Genomic DNA, 21,414 nt, shown 5'->3' on the forward strand with positions numbered 1-21,414 from the left:
CCCACTTTCTCTCTAACATATATTTCTGTTTCCAACCAAGTCCTATGTATTTATTTATTTTTGGCTGTGCCCATGGTATTTGGAAGTTCCTGGGCCAGGAATCAAACTGCGCCACAGCAGCGACCTGAGCAGCTGCAGTTACAATGCTGGATCCCTAATCTGCTGAGCTACAAGGGAATTCCCCAAGTCTTCTTTAAAAGACTTAATACCACTAACAATTCACATGTCTGTTCAATAATTTTCTTCCTTCAGGTATGTATTTCACCCTTTGGGGTGGTACCACCCCCCTAAATCAACATTCTGAGAAGCCTATGGACCTCCGGTATACACAGAGACCGTGTGAGGAAACACGTCATCTGACTGAAAGCCATGTTAAGTCAGAAATCACGTAGAGAACTCCCTGAAATGGCCACATGAAAATAATATTAGTAATCACACTTTTTTTTTCTTTTTTTTCTTTTTCTTTTTTGCTTTTTAGGGCCATGCCCACTCATATGGAGGTTCCCAGGCTAGGGGGTACAATTGGAGCTAAAGCTGCCAGCCTACACCACAGCCATAGCAATGCCAGATCTGAGCCATGTCTGCAACCTTTACCACAGCTCACAGCAACACCAGATCCTTAACCCACTGAGCGAGGCCAGGGATCAAACCTGCAACCTCATGGTTCCTAGTCGGAGTCGTTTCCACTGCACCATGATGGGAACTTCGGTAATTACACTTTTAAATTTTTAAAAATATTATGGCCTTCTCTTGCCAATAAATTGAAATGTGCATCTCTGAAATCTACTGAATTATTTAAGTATCTCAATTTCTTACATTTCCCTTCAAAGGAGAGAGAAAAACAAAGATGCAATTTAAAAGAGTAGCAAAGTGAATAAAAGTCAGTATATTTTACAGTGTATTACCAGAAATGTGTGGTGTATACTATCACCTAAGAACAACTAAATTATCAAAGCAAGAAAGAAATTTCAATGATCGCAAATTATTCAGGTAATCTAAGTAAAAAGAAAAACTCTATTTTGTACTGTAAAAATGCCAGCACTTCCCAAAATGAGTTTTATATTTGGCACAATTTTGCAGAAATCTAGAAAAATTTAAGTGGAAAAATAAACATCCAAGAGCTAAGAAAACATAAAATGCAAAAATGATCACGTGGGACTTGTGCTGTCAAGAGTTACTAATGGACCATTGCGTAAACTACAGAAATTTGAACTTTATTGCACATTCTAAATAAAGTGTGAAAAACAAAACAAACAAGGTCAATATCCTTAATATATAATAACCTCTGAAAAATCAATAGGTATACACAATTAAAAACAAGAGTAAGGAGGAATTCCCTGATGGCACAGTGGGTTAAGGGCCTGGTGTTGTCACTGCAGCAGCTTGGGTCGCTGCTTTCGTGAGAGTTCCTGGCCCCGGAACTTCATGCTACCAGTATGGCAACAATAAAACAAAACAAAACAAAACAAAACAAAAAAAACCTAAAAATGGATAAGGAAAACGCACAATTTACAAATGGAGAAATACTTTAAATTTCTGATAAGACATAATTAATTACATCATATCATTTTTGGTTAAGGGAATCCTACTATCCAGTAAATAGAAAATATATTAATGTAACAAATTAGTGGGGAAAAAAGGTAATTAAAAAAACTTTAGAATTACTATTTGTTTTTCATGTACATACTTAAGTAACACTGTCCCAAAAGTTTGCAGGTTTATGTTATTTGCATTCTCCTAAAATCTACGATTGATTTTTTTTCCTGATTACAAACTGCTTTTTAAAAAAACAATACAAGATCTTGGAGTCCTCATCATGGCTCAGTGGTTAATGAACCTGACTAGCTCCACGAGGACACGGGTTCGATCTCTGGCCTGAGTGGGTTAAGGATCGGGCCTTGCCATGAGCTGTGGTGTAGGTCAAAGATGCAGCTTAGATCCTGAGTTGCTGTGGCTCTGGTGTAGGCTGCCAGCTACAGCTCTGATTTGACCCCTAGCCTGGGAACCTCCACATGCCACTGGTGTAGCCCTAAAAAAAGACAAAAGAAAAAACAAAACAAAAAAACCAGTACAAGATCTTTATGTGTTTTAATTCAGAAGTTCTAAGCACCTGCTACTTCATGGCTAATATTTCATTAAACCTGATACCTTAAGAACTAAAGCTAATGAAATACAGGATACACAAACCAAAGAACACCACTTTTTCCGGAGATCATACCTATTTCTTGGAAGAACATAATTACCCTGGTAGCAGAAATTCATCTCTTAAAAACTTTGCTCTCTCGCACAACAAGCTTTCACCCCTTAGCAAATGAAAGGGAAAGCTTTGGTATCACTGCTGATTCATCCTCAGCGGGAACTGCCTCTCCTTCTCTTGTACCACAAAAGGCAGTACCTCAGTACCTTCTACAGACTCTTCCAGCAGGGGCTGAGGAGAAGGAGTAAACTCATACCTGAGTTTACTATTTTAATGTTAAAAAAAAAAGCATGAAAAGCCAGAGGGGCTTAGTACTTGTTTATACAGTTGTCCCCCCTTATCTTAGGGGGACCCCCAGTGGAAGCTTGAAACTGCAGAGTATTGCACCTTAGATATACTATGTTTTTTCATATATGCAAACACTTATGATAAAGTTTAATTTATCAATTAGAGTAAAAGGTTCACAACAACAATAATAAAACAGAACAATTGTAACAATAAGCTGTAATAACAGCTATGGTCTTTCAAGACACCTTACCGTACAAATTTAATGCCTTTCCATCTTAACTGAACACTTGTTATGCACTGTGGCCGTAACTTCAGTTTGAGATGCAACAGCAAAACTAGCACAAATTTTCCTTCTTCACATTTTCACAGATAGACAATTCATTGTTTTCGAGTCATTACTAAGTAAAACAAGGGCTACGTGAACATGGGCACTGTGATACCATGACAGTCCACCTCACCACTCTGATGGTATGAGAATAAGGGGGCAGATGCTGGGCAAAGCAATGGATGATCACAGTCTCAGGTGGGGCTACTCAAAACGACACACGTACCACTTAAAACTTACAAGCTGTTTATTTCTGGAACTTTCCATTTAATATTTTCAGACTTTGGTGGACTGTGGGTAACTGAAACCGTTCAAGGGGGACTGCTGTATAAAGGACTACCTCTTTTTACTGTGCTTTGCAGATAACGCTTTAAAAAACACACACAGAAGTTCCCGTCATGGCACAGCAGAAACTAATCTGACTAGGAACCATGAGGTTGCAGATTCGATCCCTGGTCTCGCTCAGTGGGTTAAGGATCTAGCATTGCCGTGAGCTGTGGTGTAGGTTGCAGACATGGCTCAGATCTGATGTTGCTGTGGCTGTGGTGTAGGCGGGCGGCTACAGCTCCAATTCAACCCCCTAGCCTAGGAATCAACATATGCCATGGGTGTGGCCCTTAAAAAAAAAAATACACACACACACACACATTGAAGTTCTGTGGTGATCGTCTGACAAGCAAGTCTATCAGCATTTGCTCACTTTGTGTCTCTGTGCCACATTTTGGTAATTCTCAAAATATTTGAAACTTTTTCAGTGCTATTGTATTTATTGCAATGATTTCTAATGAGTGATCTTTGGTGTTGCTATAGTAATCATTTGAGTCACTTAGCAATAAAGTATTTTTAATTAAGGCATGTACATTGGTTTTTTGCGACATAATGCTATTCTCCACACTTCACAGACTACTGTAGTAGTCTGAGGGAAACCAAAAATTCTGAATGACTCGCTTTAATGAAGTGGTCTGAAGCCGAGCCTTGCAGTGTCTCTGAGGTCAGCTTAAATGAGTGAAGAAAACAAGGTCCTAGACATTGTGTTACTAGGATTTAGGAAGGACATCCATTTACGTTTTATGTTGATTCCTGAAGCAAGTAAGCTCTTGATTACTTGGCAGGTAGTTACATCAAAACACCAAGATCAAATTCGAAATGACTAAATAAAACTAAGCCATTAAAGACTGTCCCTATTAATTTTACTAGAATCGGTATGCAGGAAAAACAAAATGAAAAATAAACCCCAAAGTAAGCAAATTAATAAGATATTTCATTTTTAAAGTTTTTTTTTCTTTTTATGTTATTAAAAACCTAGAGTTGCCAAACAAATGTCTTATAGCTCAGATAAGTCTCAAGCACAGGAGACAATAAGACATGCTAAAATACTCAATGTAGCTTAGGGTTGTTCACTCACTGAAGCCATCAGTAGAAGAGGAAGCCAAAGTTTCTCATATGTTTCCATTAAAACATTCCTAACACGGAAAAGGGACCATAGACCCCTAGTGAATTTGCAAATCTAGCCCAAACTGGCTGCTAAAAACAGAGTATTTCTTGGTAGTTCATGCTTTATCTCAATATTGTTCATGAGTTTTGCACTCTACTTCCTGACAAAAAGTTTTATATAAACATCATTTCTCAAGTTACTGAATAAAATGTACCACATTTTATCCTCTGGTTTTGCATTCTCAGGCACACACTGGACATTCTGTATGATGTATGGGTGTGATATGAAACACTTATATCCTGCTTGCTCTTTGCCAAGCACCAAATATTATGTAAGAATACTAAATTATTACCCTCACTTTAGAGATGAGAAAACTAAGAAACAGAAAGGCTAATAAGGTCAAGTCCCTAATAAATGGTGGAGTGGAGATTTTTAAATTAGACTCACAGCCCTAGTTTAGAAGTAAAGCTACAGGTAAAAGTAGAATTGTTCACTTGGTTAAAATAAAATTTTATGCTTAGATTCTCTATACTATGGACTTTCAGCATGTGTTGGATGTCATGTTTGGTAAGATCCAACCAGATCTGGGCCAAATCTTTAACCTTCTAGAAGAGAATCCACTCTAAAAGCTCGGATGCAGGAAGCATGCTGCCATCCTTGAAGGTAGGTTCACACTAGGTTGAAACCATCCAGGCCACTGGGTATCTTGATCCTCAAGTTGCCTTCGACTCCATGTCCCATCAAAAAGCAGATGCCCCTGCATGGGGAGTGCTTATGTGGCTCTGGCCTACAAAATGATTTCCTGGCACCAGAGCATGCCTACCTTCCTCCATGTGGCTAACAGGTAAGTCCAATTCACTAAGAAATCCATAAAATAAAAAGGCCTGAACCACTCTTGTGGATGTGTACCCTGAAAAAAGGCCCACTTGAAAAAACATACCGAGTTTGAAAAAGTCACCATATAGATAGTAGAGTTCAATAAAAGATGTGTTTATGAAAACGGCACTGCCAAAATAAGAAAAATGGAATAACAGGCAATGCTAAGATTTAAAATAGATTATGTTTCAAAAGTTCATTGGTTGGGCAGCTGTTTGAAACCGAATGAGGTGGTTAGGTTCCAGATTCACACACGAAAGCCAATTTAACCCATAAATACACAAAAAGAACTATCACTATTCCAAGTACAATACTTCTGAAGAGTTATCTTTTTGTTAGGTTTTTGAGATATGAGAAATTTCAACTTTCAGACTTATAAGCCTCACTTAACTATCTCTTCTGGCAAAATGCATTCGGAACACCAAAAAATTAAAAAATTGGGGGGGAGGACGTTCTCTACGTGATTAGAAAGGGGAGCTGCTTGCTCTTCTTGACTTACTAACTTTCGAGCTCAAGAATATGGAGAAAGTCAGAGTTCCCGTCGTAGCTCAGTGGTTAACGAATCCGACTAGGCACCATGAGGTTGCAGGTTCGATTCCTGGCCTTGCTCAGTGGGTTAAGGATCCAGCGTTGCCGTGACCTATGGTGTAGGTCGCAGATGTGTCTCGGATCCTGCCTTGCTAAGGCTCTGGAGTGGACGGGCAGCAACAGCTCCGATTCGACCCCTAGCCTGGGAACCTCCATATGCAGAGGGAGAGGGCCCCAGAAAAGGCAAAAAGACGAAAAAAAAAAAAGAATATGGAGAAGTGACTCTGTAGTCCATTTGCTTTTCACGTGAACAGAGAATAAGGGGAAAAGTAGCTACCAGATACCACTGGCCCCAACTCCATGAAAGTCTCTATGTACTCAGTCAGGGGTCAGCAAACAATAGCCTGTGGGCCAAATTCTGCCTGTAAGTTAACTTTATTGGAACACAGCCACTCTCAGGGTTTACATGTTGCCATGGCTGCTTCTGACCTACAACGGCAGAGCTGAACACTTCCAAGAGAGACCACAGGCACCATCTGGCCGTTTAGAGAAAAAGTTGCTGACTCCTACCTTAGGTCACTCCTCAGAGTGAATGTCTAGGGATACCCATATTCCCAAGAAGGAGAACACAGGGTAAGTTTCGAAGACCTTCATCACAGCATCACTACACACAGAGAAAGACAGGCTACATAGAGACTGATGTGGATCATCTCTTATCTAGGCTTTTGATTCTATTGTTTCAGAAGGACCTCTCCTCTAATACAAACTTGAAGGCTTGTGTTATAGAGGTTGTTAGGGGGAGTATTTTAGAAGCAAAAAACCCAAAAGCTTAAAGTTTACAAATAACTGTTTCTTAAAAATTTATTTTCCCATTAATATAAGATGGTGGCTCCCATTAGATATACATATATACACATTCTCAGAGAGAAAGTCCAAAACACAAGAGGCATACAGCCATTACGGTTATATTCTCCCAACAGTATGGTGAACACTGAGCCATGGTTATCAAATTAATTTACAAAAGCTCCTTAGTGAACTGGGAAAAACCATCTGCCCTGCTATAGACACTACAGGATAACAGTGCCCAAGAAATGGCTTGCTTGAAAGTTGCATAGCCTAAAAAGAGTAATTCATTTGAGTAGCGATGACTTTTAACTTAAGTACTATGTTTAAGCTCACCTTTTTCATATATTCAGTAACTGGGTTCTGCTGCAAGAATTCGGTACTCTCTCTGGTATAAAATCTCTCTGTGTCAGCCAAAAACTGAGATTCAAAGGATTCCTTGTACACTGTTAGCGTAGGGCCCTTCGCAAATGCATCATCTTCATTCAGCCCCAGTTCCACTAGAAGTAAATAGCAACTATATTTCAATTGCCTTGTTTTTGCTTATGTTTTAAGGAATATACTTAGGGGTAGCATTCAGTTTTAGTTATGCTTAAAAGGTAAGAGTGAAATAGCAGGGCACAGAGGAAACCTGTTGTCCACTGGTTTTAAAAGTACACTTTCAATAAAAGGAAAAAAAAAAATTCAGGACCAATTAAAGCAAGCAATTCCGACTAGTGGTCAGGCACGCTTCGAAGTTAAGAATCTCATTAAGAGAACACCTATATTTCTAAAAGCTTAAAAACAATAAAAATGGAGTTCCTGCTGTGGCACAACAGGAACAGCAGCTTCTATACAGGGCCAAGATGCTGGTTCGATTCCTGGCCTGGCAAAGTGGGTTAAAGGATCTGGCACTGCCACAGCTATGGCATAGGTCGTAAGTGCAGCTTGGATCCGGTTCCTGGAGCAGGAACTCCATATGCCATGAGGTGGCTACAAAAAGAAAAGAATATCTGATTTTAAATTTTCAAAGGAATATGATGCTACTAAAGCTTTTTGTTGGCGGGGGGGGGGGGGGGGGCACACCCCCAGTATGTGGAAATTCCTAGGCCAGGGACTGAACCTGTACCAAGGCAATGACAACACCAGATCCTTAACTGCCAGGTCACCAAGCAACTCCAACCTAAGTTTGTTTTTTCAGTTTTAGCCACCCCACAGCATATAGTGTTCCTGGGCCAACTTCGACCTGCAATGCAGCTGTAGCAATGCCAGATATTTAACCCACTGTACTGGCTGGGGATTGAACCTGCGTCCCGGTGCTCCAGAGACACTGCTAATCCCATTGTGCCACAGTGGGAACTCCCAACTTAAGCTTTTAAAACACTGTATCACTTTATTGGTTTCCCAATTTCAATTTTTCAAGCTGATATACATTTCTGGTTATCTATCATTAAGCTCCATTAATGACACTCTATCATATATATCCAGTAATTCTGTATAAGATCAGAAAAGAAAACTATTCAAATGTGAAATGTCTAGTCCCATCAAAATTTCCTTAAGGAGTTCCTCTGTGGCTCAGCAGATTAAAGATCTGGCATTGTCACTGCTGTGGCTCATGTCACTGCCGTGGTGTGGGTTTGATCCCTGGCCTGGGAACTTCCACATGCCAAGGGTACAGCCAAAAAGAAAAAAAAAAATTTCCTCAAGGCACAAAGATCTATTTTTGTAATGAGTAAAATCATATAGAATCACAATGACATAAGGAGAATTTTGAGTACCTTTGTAAATGTTAACAACACTCTCTTGATAACATTCATTTGAAAATGAATCTATTGGAGCCTTGTTATAATTGCCATTTGACATAAAAACTTTGAACAAATAAAAGGGAAATTATTTACCATAAGACTGTACAACTCCACTTATCAGTCTTGTATTGATGGTTTCACCATTTCTTTCCTTTTCGATTAGTTTTAAAACAGCATTTGTTACCTTTAGAAAGGACAAAGGAAAAAGACAAGTAGATTACAGACTACAGTATATATTACTACATTAATACATCATGTATTATATTACTCTTAAATACTTAAATCCATTAAACGCAAGATGAGAGATACTCTTAGGACATTCCAAAGGAGTGATAAGGGCTAAGAAATGAGAGCTGAGAGAGGTTTTAAAGGAAAACATGCACAGACTCACACAAGCAGGTACCTGTTTATTCAGTGGCCTGAAAAGACAATCTCTCCAAGTCACCAATGCAAGCTGGATGAAAAGAAAAGGAAACAGTATTAAATATCTATACTTTCATTATGTTTTTTCAAAGCTGAATTCATAGGAAATAGTCTAAAATCCAGATTATATGTATCAATTATCTCTAGATTGTAAACTTGGTTAGAAAAAATAATCATGATGAAATCAGAGCCAATCTCTTGAGCTAACAACTTCAAGAGGTATCAAAGTACAGATGAAAAAAAGCTCACTTAGTTCCCGTCGTGGCTCAGTGGTTAACGAATCCGACAAGGAACCATGAGGTTGCAGGTACGATCCCTGGCCTTGCTCAGTGGGTTAAGGATCCGGCATTGCCGTGAGCTGTGGTGTAGGTTGCAGATGCGGCTCGGATCCCGCGTTGCTGTGGCTCTGGTGTAGGCTGGTGGCTACAGCTCCGATTTGACTCCTAGCCTGGGAACCTCCATATGCCGTAGGAGTGGCCCTAGAAAAAGGCAAAAAGAAAAAAATTCACTTAAAAATTTTTTTATTTTTTTGGCTGGCCATGGCATATGGAGTTCCCTGGCCATGGATCAGATCCGAGCTGCAGTTGCAGCTCCCCACAGCTGCAGCAACGCTGGACTGAGACTGAACCTGTGTCCTGGTGCTGAAGAGACACTGATCTCATTGCACCACTGTGGGAATACCTCAGCACACATTTTAATTGTTAATAATAAAAAGAAAATTTGGATTTCAGGAGAACATACACTTAACTTGGCAACTGTAGAATCAATCTATAAAACAGTTCCCTGACTCAACCTTATTTTTTTCACCAAATAAACTGAATAAAGATAATCCCATTTATCACTCTTTCCTAATATTCAGTAAAATAATAACAGATCACCACGTTCTGTATCTTGATTATGGTGTTTTATGTTTCAAGGATTCCTACAACTGTAAATGATTCAAACTGTACATTTTATTTGTCTTTTGGGGGCTGCACTGGCAGCATATAGAGGTTCCAAGGCCAGGGGATCAAAATGAAGCTGTAGCTGCTGGTCTACAGCAACAGTAATGCCAGGTCTGAGCCACATCTGCAACCTACATCACAGCTCACAGCAATGCCAGATCCTTAACCCACTGAGCGAGGCCAGGGATAGAACCCGCATACTCATGGATCCTAATCGGGTTTATTGACTGCTGAGCCACAATGGGAACTCCAAACTGTACATTTTAAATGCAGTTTATTATGAATTATTCATATTTCCCATTTTACTCATAATAGTGATTTTTAAAATTAAAGTATATTAAAGTTGTGACACAACAATTAAAGTTGTGTCAATTTCTGCTGTGTAGCTGTATATGTGTATATGACGTACTTTTTAAAGTTTTTAAAACTTCAATAGAGATTATGTCAGAAAATTACTATAAAATGTCCCCCCAAAGAAATATTATAATTCATATACGGCTTTTAAATTGTTGAGAGGTATTACTCAGGTAAAGTACAATTCTAATTTATAACAATTTAACACTCAAATACAAACTGCTGAAAACTAATTTAAATGTAAATGCTCTTAGTCTTATTTCACCCAAATTTAGCTATGGATAGTACTAGGTTTATGTAAAATCCATAGTTCTGAAAAGATTATATGTAAATTTAATTTACGAAATGAAAAATTTCCACCAAAAAAGGGGTAGTATGAAAGCAATGTTCAATAGAAAAATATTTTTAATAAAGCATGAACAATATTAAAATAAAAAGAGGACTTCAGAATTAGAAACTATGTTATCCATAAAAAAGATGCTAGGGGAGTTCCCTGGTTGTTCAACAGGTTAAGGATCCAGTGTTGTCACTGCTGTGTTACAGGTTGTTGCTGTGGAGTGGGTTCCATCCCCAACCCAGGAACTTCTACATGCCACGGGCCTGAACGAAACAAAAAGATGTTGGGAAGGAGAGTCTTATTTTTCAGGAGAAATGCATCCTGGAGGGGCGAGAGGGGGTGGGACAGGTTTGACAATAATCTCTCCCTGTGAGAATTCTCTATTGTTCCTCTGTTCCAACTCCTCAGACCTCGGCGCAGGAGGGAGGGAGGGAAGGAAAACACAAAGTGTGGCATGAACTTTTAGTAAAGATACTATATTTTTCTGTCTTTTTAGGGCCGCACTGTGGCACATGGAGGTTTCCCAGGCTAGGGGTCTAATCAGAGCTACAGCTGCCGGCCCATGGCAGAGCTGCAGCCACACCAGATCTGAGCCACTTCTGTGACCGACACCACAGCTCACGGCAAGGCCGGATCCTTAACCCACTGATCGAGGCCAGGGATTGAACCTTCGTCCTCATGAATACTAGTCAGACTCGTTTTCCCTGAGCCACAACGGGAACACCAAGACACTATACTTTAAAAATAACTTTTACCAAACATTCTAAGTTAAGACAGCATTAGACAGACCTAATTTGACTTTGGATAATTTCTCACTTGGAAAAATGAAAGTTAGACGAACCACACAAAAGAGTAAAGCAGGATCAAAGATAAATCAGAGAACAGAGGAACAGACTTCGGGAAAGAATCTTCCTGATTCACTTTAATATATTAATAATAAAATTAGTACATGTCCTGGTTCACCTGAAAGGAAACCAACAACTTTCTATTACTGAAGAGAAAGGAAAAACTTAATAGGAAAAAAAGTAAAAGTTTTAATTTCATGATAAAGCATCTGCATCTTCTGGAGATTCTGGAAAATGCATTAAGAGATTATTGCACAGGAACTGTTCACTCTGTCCACTGGTATCTGAACTTTAAATGAATTCAACACGCTCACTGGAAGACTATGAAGGGGAAATGTTTCTAACAGGGTATTAATTGGCCTTTGCGAAGTTATGGCAGCATGTTATATTTTCAAATTACTTACAGCATTTAAGGATGTAGAAACTATGAATTTTGGGAGTTCCCGTCGTGGCGCAGTGGTTAACGAATCCGACTAGGAACCATGAGGTTGCGGGTTCGGTCCCTGCCCTTGCTCAGTGGGTTAAGGATCCGGCATTGCCGTGAGCTGTGGTGTAGGTTGCAGAAGCGACTCGGATCCCGCGTTGCTGTGGCTCTGGTGTAGGCCGGTGGCTACAGCTCCGATTGGACCCCTAGCCTGGGAACCTCCATATGCCGCGGGAGCGGCCCAAGAAATAGCAAAAAGACAAAAAAAAAAAAAAAACTGTGTAACAAAGTACCACTATAAAGCAGTAACAGTTTGGTATTAAAATGAGCTATACAAATGATAAAAAATTATCACGCAGTTCTCTTGTGGTGCAGCAGGTTGAGAATCTAGCATTGCCAATATTTCTTGTTTTTTTAGGGCCACACTCAAGGCATATGGAGGGTCCCAGGCTAGGGATGGAATCGGAACTGTAGCTGCTGGCCTACACTACAGCCACAGTAACCCAGGATCCAAGCCACGTCTGTAGCCTATACCACAGCTCGCAGCAACTCTGGATCCCCAATCTGCTGAGCAAGGCCAGGGATATCAAACCTGTGTCCTCAAGGATACCAGTTGGATTCATTATCACTGAGCCATGATGGGACCTCCCGGTGTTGTCATTATTAACTGCACGGTTTGATCCCTGGCCTAGGAACTTCCACATGCCATGAGTGCAGCCAAAAAAAAAAAAAAAAAAATCATGCATCTAAGGTACATTATACTTTCAATTAAATTTGCCAAAATAAAGCATAAAACACTGCTATTACAGCAACATTCTTCAATATGGAGATAATCTTCTTACGCAGAATTTGACATTTTAACAGCATGCATTCCAAAAGAGTACTGCCTGTGTATCTGGTAGCCTGTCTGAGTCCTCCCTTAATTTGTTCTCAAACTTCATAGTGCATCAGAGTCACCTGGAGCACTTGCTAAAAACACACTGCTGAGCCCCATCCCCAGAATTTCTAATTAAAAAAGTCTAGGCTGGGGCCCAATCATTTGAATTTCTAACAAATTCCCAGGTAACAACTGAGCTGCAAGTTTGGGGACCATACTTTGAAAACCAACGGGACTAGCAAAATCCTCCTTGACTCAGACACCTATTAAAGAAGGCAATTTAACAATTCAAGTTTTGCCTTTCCAAAATCCATTTCTGTGCAGTCTTTGAATTCTCTAAGTACCATTACTTACATTACTTTGTAAAGTGAATGGGTAGAATCGAATTTCACATCCCAGCGTCCTCCCTGGAGCAGTTTCCCAGACTCCTGAAGACTCTGGAAGGCTGATCACCGAGGCCTGAGCCCCAAGTGAGGGTTCTAATTTGCCTCTGCTGCTGGGATGCAGGACTGGCCCTGCTCAAGGGACAGTTCCAGGCTCAGCCTGATGGTTGGTCAAATAACAGAAGGAGAATTTTTTTTTTTAAGGTAAATGCAGGGAGTTCCCATTGTGGCTCAGTGGTAATGAACCTGACTAGTATCCATGGCCTCCTTCAGAGGGTTAAGAATCCGACATTGCCGTGAGCTCTGGTGTAAGTTGAAGACATGGCTTGGATCCCACACTGCTGTGGCTGTGGCGTAGGCCGGCAGTTGCAGCTCCAATTCGACCCCTAGCCAGAGAACTTCTACATGCTCAGGTGCAGCCCTAAGAGGGAAAAAGAAAAAAAGGTAAATGTAGAAGCATGCAGGCTATATTCAGAACTCCAATGTACTGTCCTTCTCCTTTCTTGCCACAAAATATCTGTGGGTTATTCATGATAAATTAAAAAAAACGGCAATTCGCTTACTGAAAATTGCTTAACATTTGCCTAGATCCCCTCTGGGAAGGCTGATGAATCACTAAGAAAACACATTTGAAAGTTGTATAGAGGCGTTCCTGCTGTGGCACAGTGGAAATGAACCTGACTAGCATCCATGAGGATGCAGGTTCGATCCCTGGCCTCACTCAGTGGGTTAAGGACCCAGCATTGCTGTGAGCTGTGGTGTAGGTCGCAGATGTGGCTTGGATCTGGCATTGCTGTGGTGTAGGCCGGCAGCTGTAGCTCCAATTCAAGCCCTAGCCTGGGAACCTCCGTATGCTACAGGTGCGGCCCTCAAAAGACAAAGACAAAAAATAAAGAAAGGTGTGTGAAAAAATCTTACAGAATAGATTTCATAGATTCCTTTCCGTCCTTCGTCGCATTCGCGTCGAACCCAATGTCTATTGAGGTAGGCACAAATCCCATTCAGCACTTTGCTTGAAAATCGGTAATCTTCCCACTGCTGAGTGTAGAACTTCAGTACACTCTCATCCATCAGATCTTCTCCGTCCTAAAAGCAAGTGAACTACAGCTTTAAGATGAAGAGCTTGTCATGTGATAAATTAAAGCTAAACATTAAATGAAACTAATCCACTGCAGTAACATACACTGATGGGTATGGTTTTAGATGACTTCTTTAAATGATTCTGTACGGGCTCATTTCTATAAATTCTCCAAAGAATGTAGTTCATGAGAATTAGACTAAAGAGAAGTTTAACAAAAATTCTTTTATCTCAAACTGGAATTTTTCATGGTATTAAATATATAGATTTAAAAAAAAAAAAAAAAAAGACTGACCCTTTAGAAGGTGAGGGTAATTCCTTTATATTAACAAGGAAATTACCTCAACCACCCTGATTTTTATTTTTTCTATTAAAAAATTAAAATCTCCAATAAACAATTGAGATCTTAGGGCCAAAACTATTCAATCTTTCAATGCATTTCTGCCTTCATTAAATTTACTTAAAAATTCTAAAAATCTAGAGCTTTTCATTGTAATCTGTTGCATTTTTGTAAAAATAACAATATACAGTATAATGGTACAAATGTTTCTCCTTTAACAAGTCCTCACAAGAAAAACATTCATTTACCAAAATTATTTTCACTGAATTTCTACAACCTAAACAGCAATTTTTTACTTGAAGAAAATGAACCTGAAGCTTCTTCTCAGGAATTAATGACATCTACAAAGTGAAGCCTTACCGTTCAAAAAGGGAGCATTAAATTGCACTGTCAGTAAAATGTGCTGGAGCAGAAGAACACTCCAGGGGAACCTGGGAGGGAGAAGCTCCCTCCAGTGAACTAAGGGCCTGGGGCAGCCCCCAACTTCCCTCAGCCTCAGGGCCTTCAACTAGCAGAACAAAAAGCTCCACAGAACCGAAGGTCCATAAACACACAGTGCACAAGCGATCCAGTGAGCTCCATGAAAACCTGACCATAACTTGATACAACCAAATTTTCGTTCATTCAAATTTAAATAAGAAATGAACCCCCACATGTAAAGCTAAGCTCTTCTGGATTATAGTATATGATCTTTTTAAATACAAAAATAGTATCACTGATGCATGGCTATCAGTACACAACATGGTATATCCCTCATTTCCTCCTGTCTAATACTAAAGATAACTGGAGTTCCTGCCGTGGCTCAGCAGAAACAAATCTGACTAATATCCATGAGGAAACAGGTTCAATCCCTGGCCTCGCTCAGTGGATTAAGGATCTGGCTTTGCTGTGGCTGTGGGGTAGGCTGGCAGCTGTAGCTCCAATTTAACCCCTAGCCTGGGAACTTCCATATGCTGCGGGTGTGGCCCTAAAAAACGACCAAAAAACAAAAAACCCTAGAGATAATTGATTCCAGTGTTCACTTAACAAAGTGCTGTGAATCAAAGCAAGAAGGACACAGTGGCCTCAGCATGGAATTACAAGCACACTGTTTAGAGAACATGAAAATACTCTTGTTCCTAATTTGTAGTCAGTCAACTATTGCCTGTCAGGATGATGTTAGGTTTCTAGGTACCTTGCAAATATTAAGAAAAACAATTTTGGAGCATGCTGAAGCTGCCTGTTATCTATATAAATCAACAATCTTTAAAATATATACACAGAGAGTGCAGACTTCCCAGGGCAGAGTGCACAGATGTCTTCACACGCTCCACAGTGTGTATAGCACCAGGAAGAGCCACCTGCCCCTCCTGTGTTTAGATGGAAGGTACCACATTGCCTTTGCTACAGAGGATGGAGTCTGAGGAAGAAAAAGGCGGAAGATAAAGGGGAAGAACTCTATCACTGCCCAAGCAAAAGGAAGGAGTGGTGGCAGTGGCCCATCCTAGCCAAAGGCACAATCACACTGCAGTTCTGACCATACCACATGACCATGTGTAAAGGCAAAACCACACCAGAAATGTGATTACCCAAATCTGAGTATCTTTGCAGTCATTTACATGTCTTGATGCAGAATAGCACGCTGGCTTCAAATTACAACATAGGTAATTTGAATTCATAATTACATGCTTTAAAAGGTTCACCAATATCTAACAGCCAAATACCAAGTGGTTAGTAATTTAAGGACAATACTATATGGCATAGGGCCATCAAAAACTTCCAATTTAACAAATTAAAGAACAGAATATGACTTATGAAGATTTCATCTTCATAATAAGTAATTGACTAAGCAACAGCAAAGATCTTCAGGCACTTGTCAATGCCAAAATGCCAATGACAGTCAATGCCAAATGACAGTGAAAGACTATATTTAACTTAGAATCACTATTTCATTTTTTAAAAACATTCTATCATAAATGCTCAGTATATATGCAAAACTTCTTACCTTAAGAAGATTTGTCAAGTAATTCTTCAAAAATTCTTTAAGTCGTTTGTATAATTCCAAGCCAACAAACTGAGCTCCTCCAGGCGTCTGTCCTTTTTTTGATTTAGAAGGAGGGACACCAGCACCTCGTGCTTGGTTTGACTGGTGAACACTTGTGCAGTAGTTATAAACGTGACTTGGAGAAAAGTCAAGGACATCAATATGTATCATCAATGTCCAACAGTGACTACTAATGTGACCCTAATTTTACAAGACATTTTAGTATCAATGTTTCCCATGTATCAGCATAAACCTGTTACGCTAGAGTGGAAAAAAGATCCCATTCACACCCCAATAAAGCTAAAACTCAGCCGGCTGAGGAGGAAGACAGAATGTTCTGGAAGAAGACTGCCAAGAAAACTCTGGATCTCTAGCTTACCTAATGCCATTACTTGTGGGAAACTGTCTCGGTAGAGAAGGTAAGAAAAGAACTGGCAAATGGTACAAAGTAAAGTTTGCAAATGAAAAGAAAAAAGCAATTATCTACTTCAGGAAAAACAAAAAGTTATAACCACAGTCTATTATAATGCTTAGCTATATGACTATTTCTAGAATCAAACATGACAAAAATAAACAAAACATGATTTTAAATCATTTGCAAATGAATTTTTTAAAAGTTACACTGAAAATGAAACATGAAAAGCGAGGACATGTCAGGGCAAGAGATCAAATCCTAGACTAGGGCAGAGAAGTCACAGAGGCCCGAAGCTGATGAATCACAAAAGCACACTGGCCACACACTATGGAGAGCAACAGAAATGTGTGTTCTATTTTGTTATAAACTTTAATACTATTTCAGTTTATCTGCATGTACTTTACTTAGACAAAAGTAACAGAAACACCAATACTGAATCAGAAAGAAAAATCATGACAAAGAATATTCTGGTATATTTAAGAACTTCCTATATAAAGACTATTTCAACTCGATAGATTACTGAATAAATGGTATTAGGGCAGGAGGTGATTTCAAAAAAATTCCATATTCCAAAATATTATAAATGGATTAAAAATTAAAATATACAAACTGAAACCATAAAGCAAGGGAAATACACATGAACACACTTTATCTGAGGTCTGGAGAAGGCCTTTCTAAGCAATAAACACTTCATCTGACATTTTGCAAGTATTTCAGTAAGAAGTACCTTAAACAAAAAAAAAAAAAAAAAAAAAAAAAAAAGAAGAGGGGAAAAAAAAAGGAGGAGTTCCCGTCGTGGCGCAGTGGTTAACGAATCCGACTAGGAACCATGAGGTTGCGGGTTCGATCCCTGCCCTTGCTCAGTGGGTCAAGGTTCCGGCGTTGCCATGAGCTGTGGTGTGGGTTGCAGACGCGGCTCGGATCCTGCATTGCTGTGGCTCTGGCGTAGGCTGGCAGCTACAGCTCCGATTAGACCCCTAGCCCGGGAACCTCCATATGCCGCAGGAGCGGCCCAAGAAATGGCAAAAAGACAAAAAGACAAAACAAAACAAAAAAAAGAAATATCTTAAAGTTACTATCATTACTAAATTAAGGTAATTTAAAACAAAGTGCAAAAAAATAATCTCTAAAGAAACATAAGCATTCCAACAGAAAATCCAAATGCTAGAAGTATTAGAAGCCGAAAACCTTTAAAAAAAAAAAAATCCCTTAAGCTCATTGGTAATCAAAGAACTATGCTATAAAATGTTTTATTAAGCATTTCCAATGTAGAGAGAATCATGGATTACAATGTACACAAACTCTCAAACTCATGACCCAGTTTGAACGAATTTTACTGTATTTTCACACTTGTCTCATTCCATCCAGATCCCCCCTCTAGGAAATGAAACGGTACCGAGTATAACACACAGGACACACTCCTCCTTTCCCCTGGGGCAGTGTCCCTGTGTTTGGGGTACAGCATTCCCTGAGTGCTTCATATTTTACTGTGGAACTACATATGAAATCATCCTGCATGTTCTTAAACTTTAGATTACACAAATGGTAACATGCACGTTTGGTTCTGCCACTTGTCTCATTTCACATCTGAGACAGCTGCAGCCATGTGTAATGTACACATGCTACCATATAATGTTGTAACTGTTTACCCTCGTACTTGTTGATAGATCCTGAGGATGATCTTTTGGCAAGTCTCAATTTTTGGCATGATTTTATAAGTATTTTCTTTTCAACCTGATTTTCATATTGACACATCTAATCCATTTCAAGTAAAACTCTATGTAATGAGGAAGAAAAGTAATTTCACATTTCTCGGCCTAGACCACCAACGGTTCACACACCACATATTAAACGGTTGATCTTCACTTCTCCAAAGAGATACCAATGGCCAACAGGCACAAGGAAAGATGTCTAACACTGCTTCTTACTGGAGAAATGCAATCAAAACTACAATGAGGTATCAACTCCCCAACAGTCAGAATGGCCATCATTAATACGTCTACATATAACAAATGCTGGAAAGAATGTGGAGAAAAGGAAACCCTCCTGCAATGCTGCTGGAGTATAGCTTGATGTAGCCACCGTGGAAAACAGTATGGAGGCTCCACAGTAAGCTAAAGAGAGCTGCCATATGATCCAGGAATCCCACTCTTGGGCATATACCTGAAGAAAACTCTAATTTGAAAAGATGCATACACCCACCACGTTCATAGCAACACTATTCACAATAGCCAAGACATGGAAACAACCAAAGTGTCCAATGACAGATGAATGGATAAGGAGGATGTGGTAAATATAAGCAAAGGAGTATTACTCAACTATAAAAAAAATGGAAATAATGCCATTTGCAGCAATATGGATGGACCTAGGGGTTATCATACGAGAACAGTCAGTCAGGAGTTCCCATTGTGGTGCAGCAGAAACAAACCCGACTAAGCACCATGAGGTTGCACGTTCGATCCCTGGCCTCACTCAGTGGGTTAACAATCTGGCATTGCCGTGAGCTGTGGTGTAGGTCACAGACGCAGCTCAGATTTGGCGTTGCTGTGGCTGTGGTGTACGCTCGTGGCTACAGCTGTGATTTGATCCCTACACTGGGAACCTCCATATGCCTCGAGTGCAGCCTTAAAAAGACAAAAAGACAAAAAAAAAAAAAAAGTCAGTCAGAAAGATAAAGACAAATACCATACAGTATCACTTATGTACAGAATCTAAGATGATACATATGGGATTTGTCATTGCCATGAGCTGTGGTGTAGGTTGCAGACGTGGCTCGGATCCTGCGTTGCTGTGGCATAAGCCAGCTGCTGCAGCTCCTATTCAACCCCTAGCCTGAGAACCTCTGTATGCCACAAGTGTGGCCCTAAAAAAAAAAAAAAAAAAAGTACATATGAACTTATTTACAAAAGAGACTCAAAAACAAAACAAATTTATGAATACCAAAGAGGAAAGGGGTTAGCAGAGGTATAAATTAGGAGTTTGGGATAAGCAGATACAAATTACTATATACAAAACAGTAAACACACACACACATATAAACTGAATCACTTTGCTATACACCAGAAAGTAACACAACACTGCAAATCAACTATATTTCAATTGAGGGGAAAAAAAAAAGGATGAACAACAAGGTCCTACTCTACAGCACAGGGAACTATATCCAACATTCTGTAACCAACAATAATGGAAAAGAATATGGAAAAAGTATATATATATATATAAACAATATATATATTGTTTATAGCTCAAAGAGCAAAGCTACATTCCATTGGGAAGTTGATCTCTGCTTTTGGGTGTTTTGTACCACCCGAAAAAAAATATATATATTTACACAACAGTACAAACGAACGATATAATTAAAATAAGTCTATCTTTTCCCCACTATGTATTGCTGCTTCTAGAAAACTGTCCATTTCACTAAATTGTTGAAGTATACTGCCCAGTTATTCAGTCTTCTCTTTAAAAATGCCTGCTTTAAGAGTTCCCGTTGTGGTGTAGCGGTTAACAAACCTCACTAGTATCCATGAGGACACTGGTTTGATCCCTTGCCTTGCTCAGTGGGTTAAGGATCCGGCTTTGCTGTGAGCTGTGGTGTAAGTCAAAGACATGGCTTGGATCTGGTGTTGCTGTTGCTGTGGCTGCAGTATAGGCCGGCAGCTATAGCTCTGATTCGACTCCTAGCCTGGGAACTAATAATGCTGTGGGTGTGGTGTGGCCCTAAAAAGACAAAAGACAAAAAAAGACAAAAAAAAACCTACTATATATGATCCAACAATCCTATTCCTAACCATGCATTCAGACAAAACTTTCATTCGAAAAGATAGATGCACCCCTATGTCCACAGCAGCACTATTCACAATAACCAAGAATCCTCAACAGATGACTGGATTAAGAAGATGTGTATAGGAATTCCTGTTGTGGCGCAGTGGTTAACAAATCCTACCAGTTACTGAGGGAGGCTTGGATCCGGAGTTGCTGTGGCTATGGCAAAGGCCGGCAGCTGCAGCTCTGATTCCCTAGCCTGGGAACTTCCATATGCCCCAGGTGCTACCCTAAAAAGCAATTAAAATAAAAAAAGAGAGAGAGAAGTGTTGTGTGCACGAGTGCACCCACACATAGGAAAACTATTCAGCCATAAAAAAGAACAAAGCCAACTATAGATTTGTCAACTTGTCCTATAATTCCCTAAAACATCTATCATATTTTGAGGCCCTGTTAACTGTGTACAAATTTGGAATTATATTCCTGGTGACTTGTTATTTTATTATTAGGAAGAAATCATGCTTATTCCTAACAGGGCCTTAGAAATCTATTTTATCTGATGTTAATACGGTTTTTCCTATATTTTGATTGGAATTTACCTCAAATACCTATATTCCACCTCTTCACTTTCAATGCTTACATCCCTATGTTTTGGTTTGTCCTACTGCAATCACAATAAAATTCACTTTTGAAAAAGAAATCAAGTCTGACAGTCTCTGATGAGTAGGTTTTGTATAAGGTTATAGTTTTATACTGCTATCTGGATTAATTTCAACCATCTTATTTTGCATTTTCTATTTTAATTATTTTTCTCTATGACTCTTGTTTTCTCCCTTTTCCCCTTATATTAGATTGATAGGTTTCCTTATTCCACTGCAATTCTTTTATTATGTTGGAGTTATAAATTTTATTTTATTCTTATAATGATTATTT

At 39.4% G+C, this 21,414-nt stretch overlaps 1 protein-coding gene across 6 annotated transcripts in view; it reads right to left on the reverse strand.

The window, feature by feature from the left end:
- CUL1 (cullin 1) overlaps positions 1 to 21,414 on the reverse strand; it is a 104,947-nt gene that overhangs the window by 34,659 nt on the left and 48,874 nt on the right. For all 6 annotated transcript variants that reach the window (XM_047753947.1, XM_047753946.1, XM_047753945.1 and 3 more), the window contains 5 exons: positions 16,266 to 16,440; positions 13,782 to 13,949; positions 8,680 to 8,730; positions 8,370 to 8,460; positions 6,829 to 6,992 (listed from right to left, as the gene is read on the reverse strand). In XM_047753947.1, the coding sequence (XP_047609903.1) occupies positions 6,829 to 6,992; positions 8,370 to 8,460; positions 8,680 to 8,730; positions 13,782 to 13,949; positions 16,266 to 16,440 (649 nt within the window). The remainder of the gene's footprint in view (positions 1 to 6,828; positions 6,993 to 8,369; positions 8,461 to 8,679; positions 8,731 to 13,781; positions 13,950 to 16,265; positions 16,441 to 21,414) is intronic.

The sequence above is a fragment of the Phacochoerus africanus genome, chromosome 11 (genome assembly GCF_016906955.1).
Source record: "Phacochoerus africanus isolate WHEZ1 chromosome 11, ROS_Pafr_v1, whole genome shotgun sequence".
Lineage (NCBI taxonomy): Eukaryota > Metazoa > Chordata > Mammalia > Artiodactyla > Suidae > Phacochoerus > Phacochoerus africanus.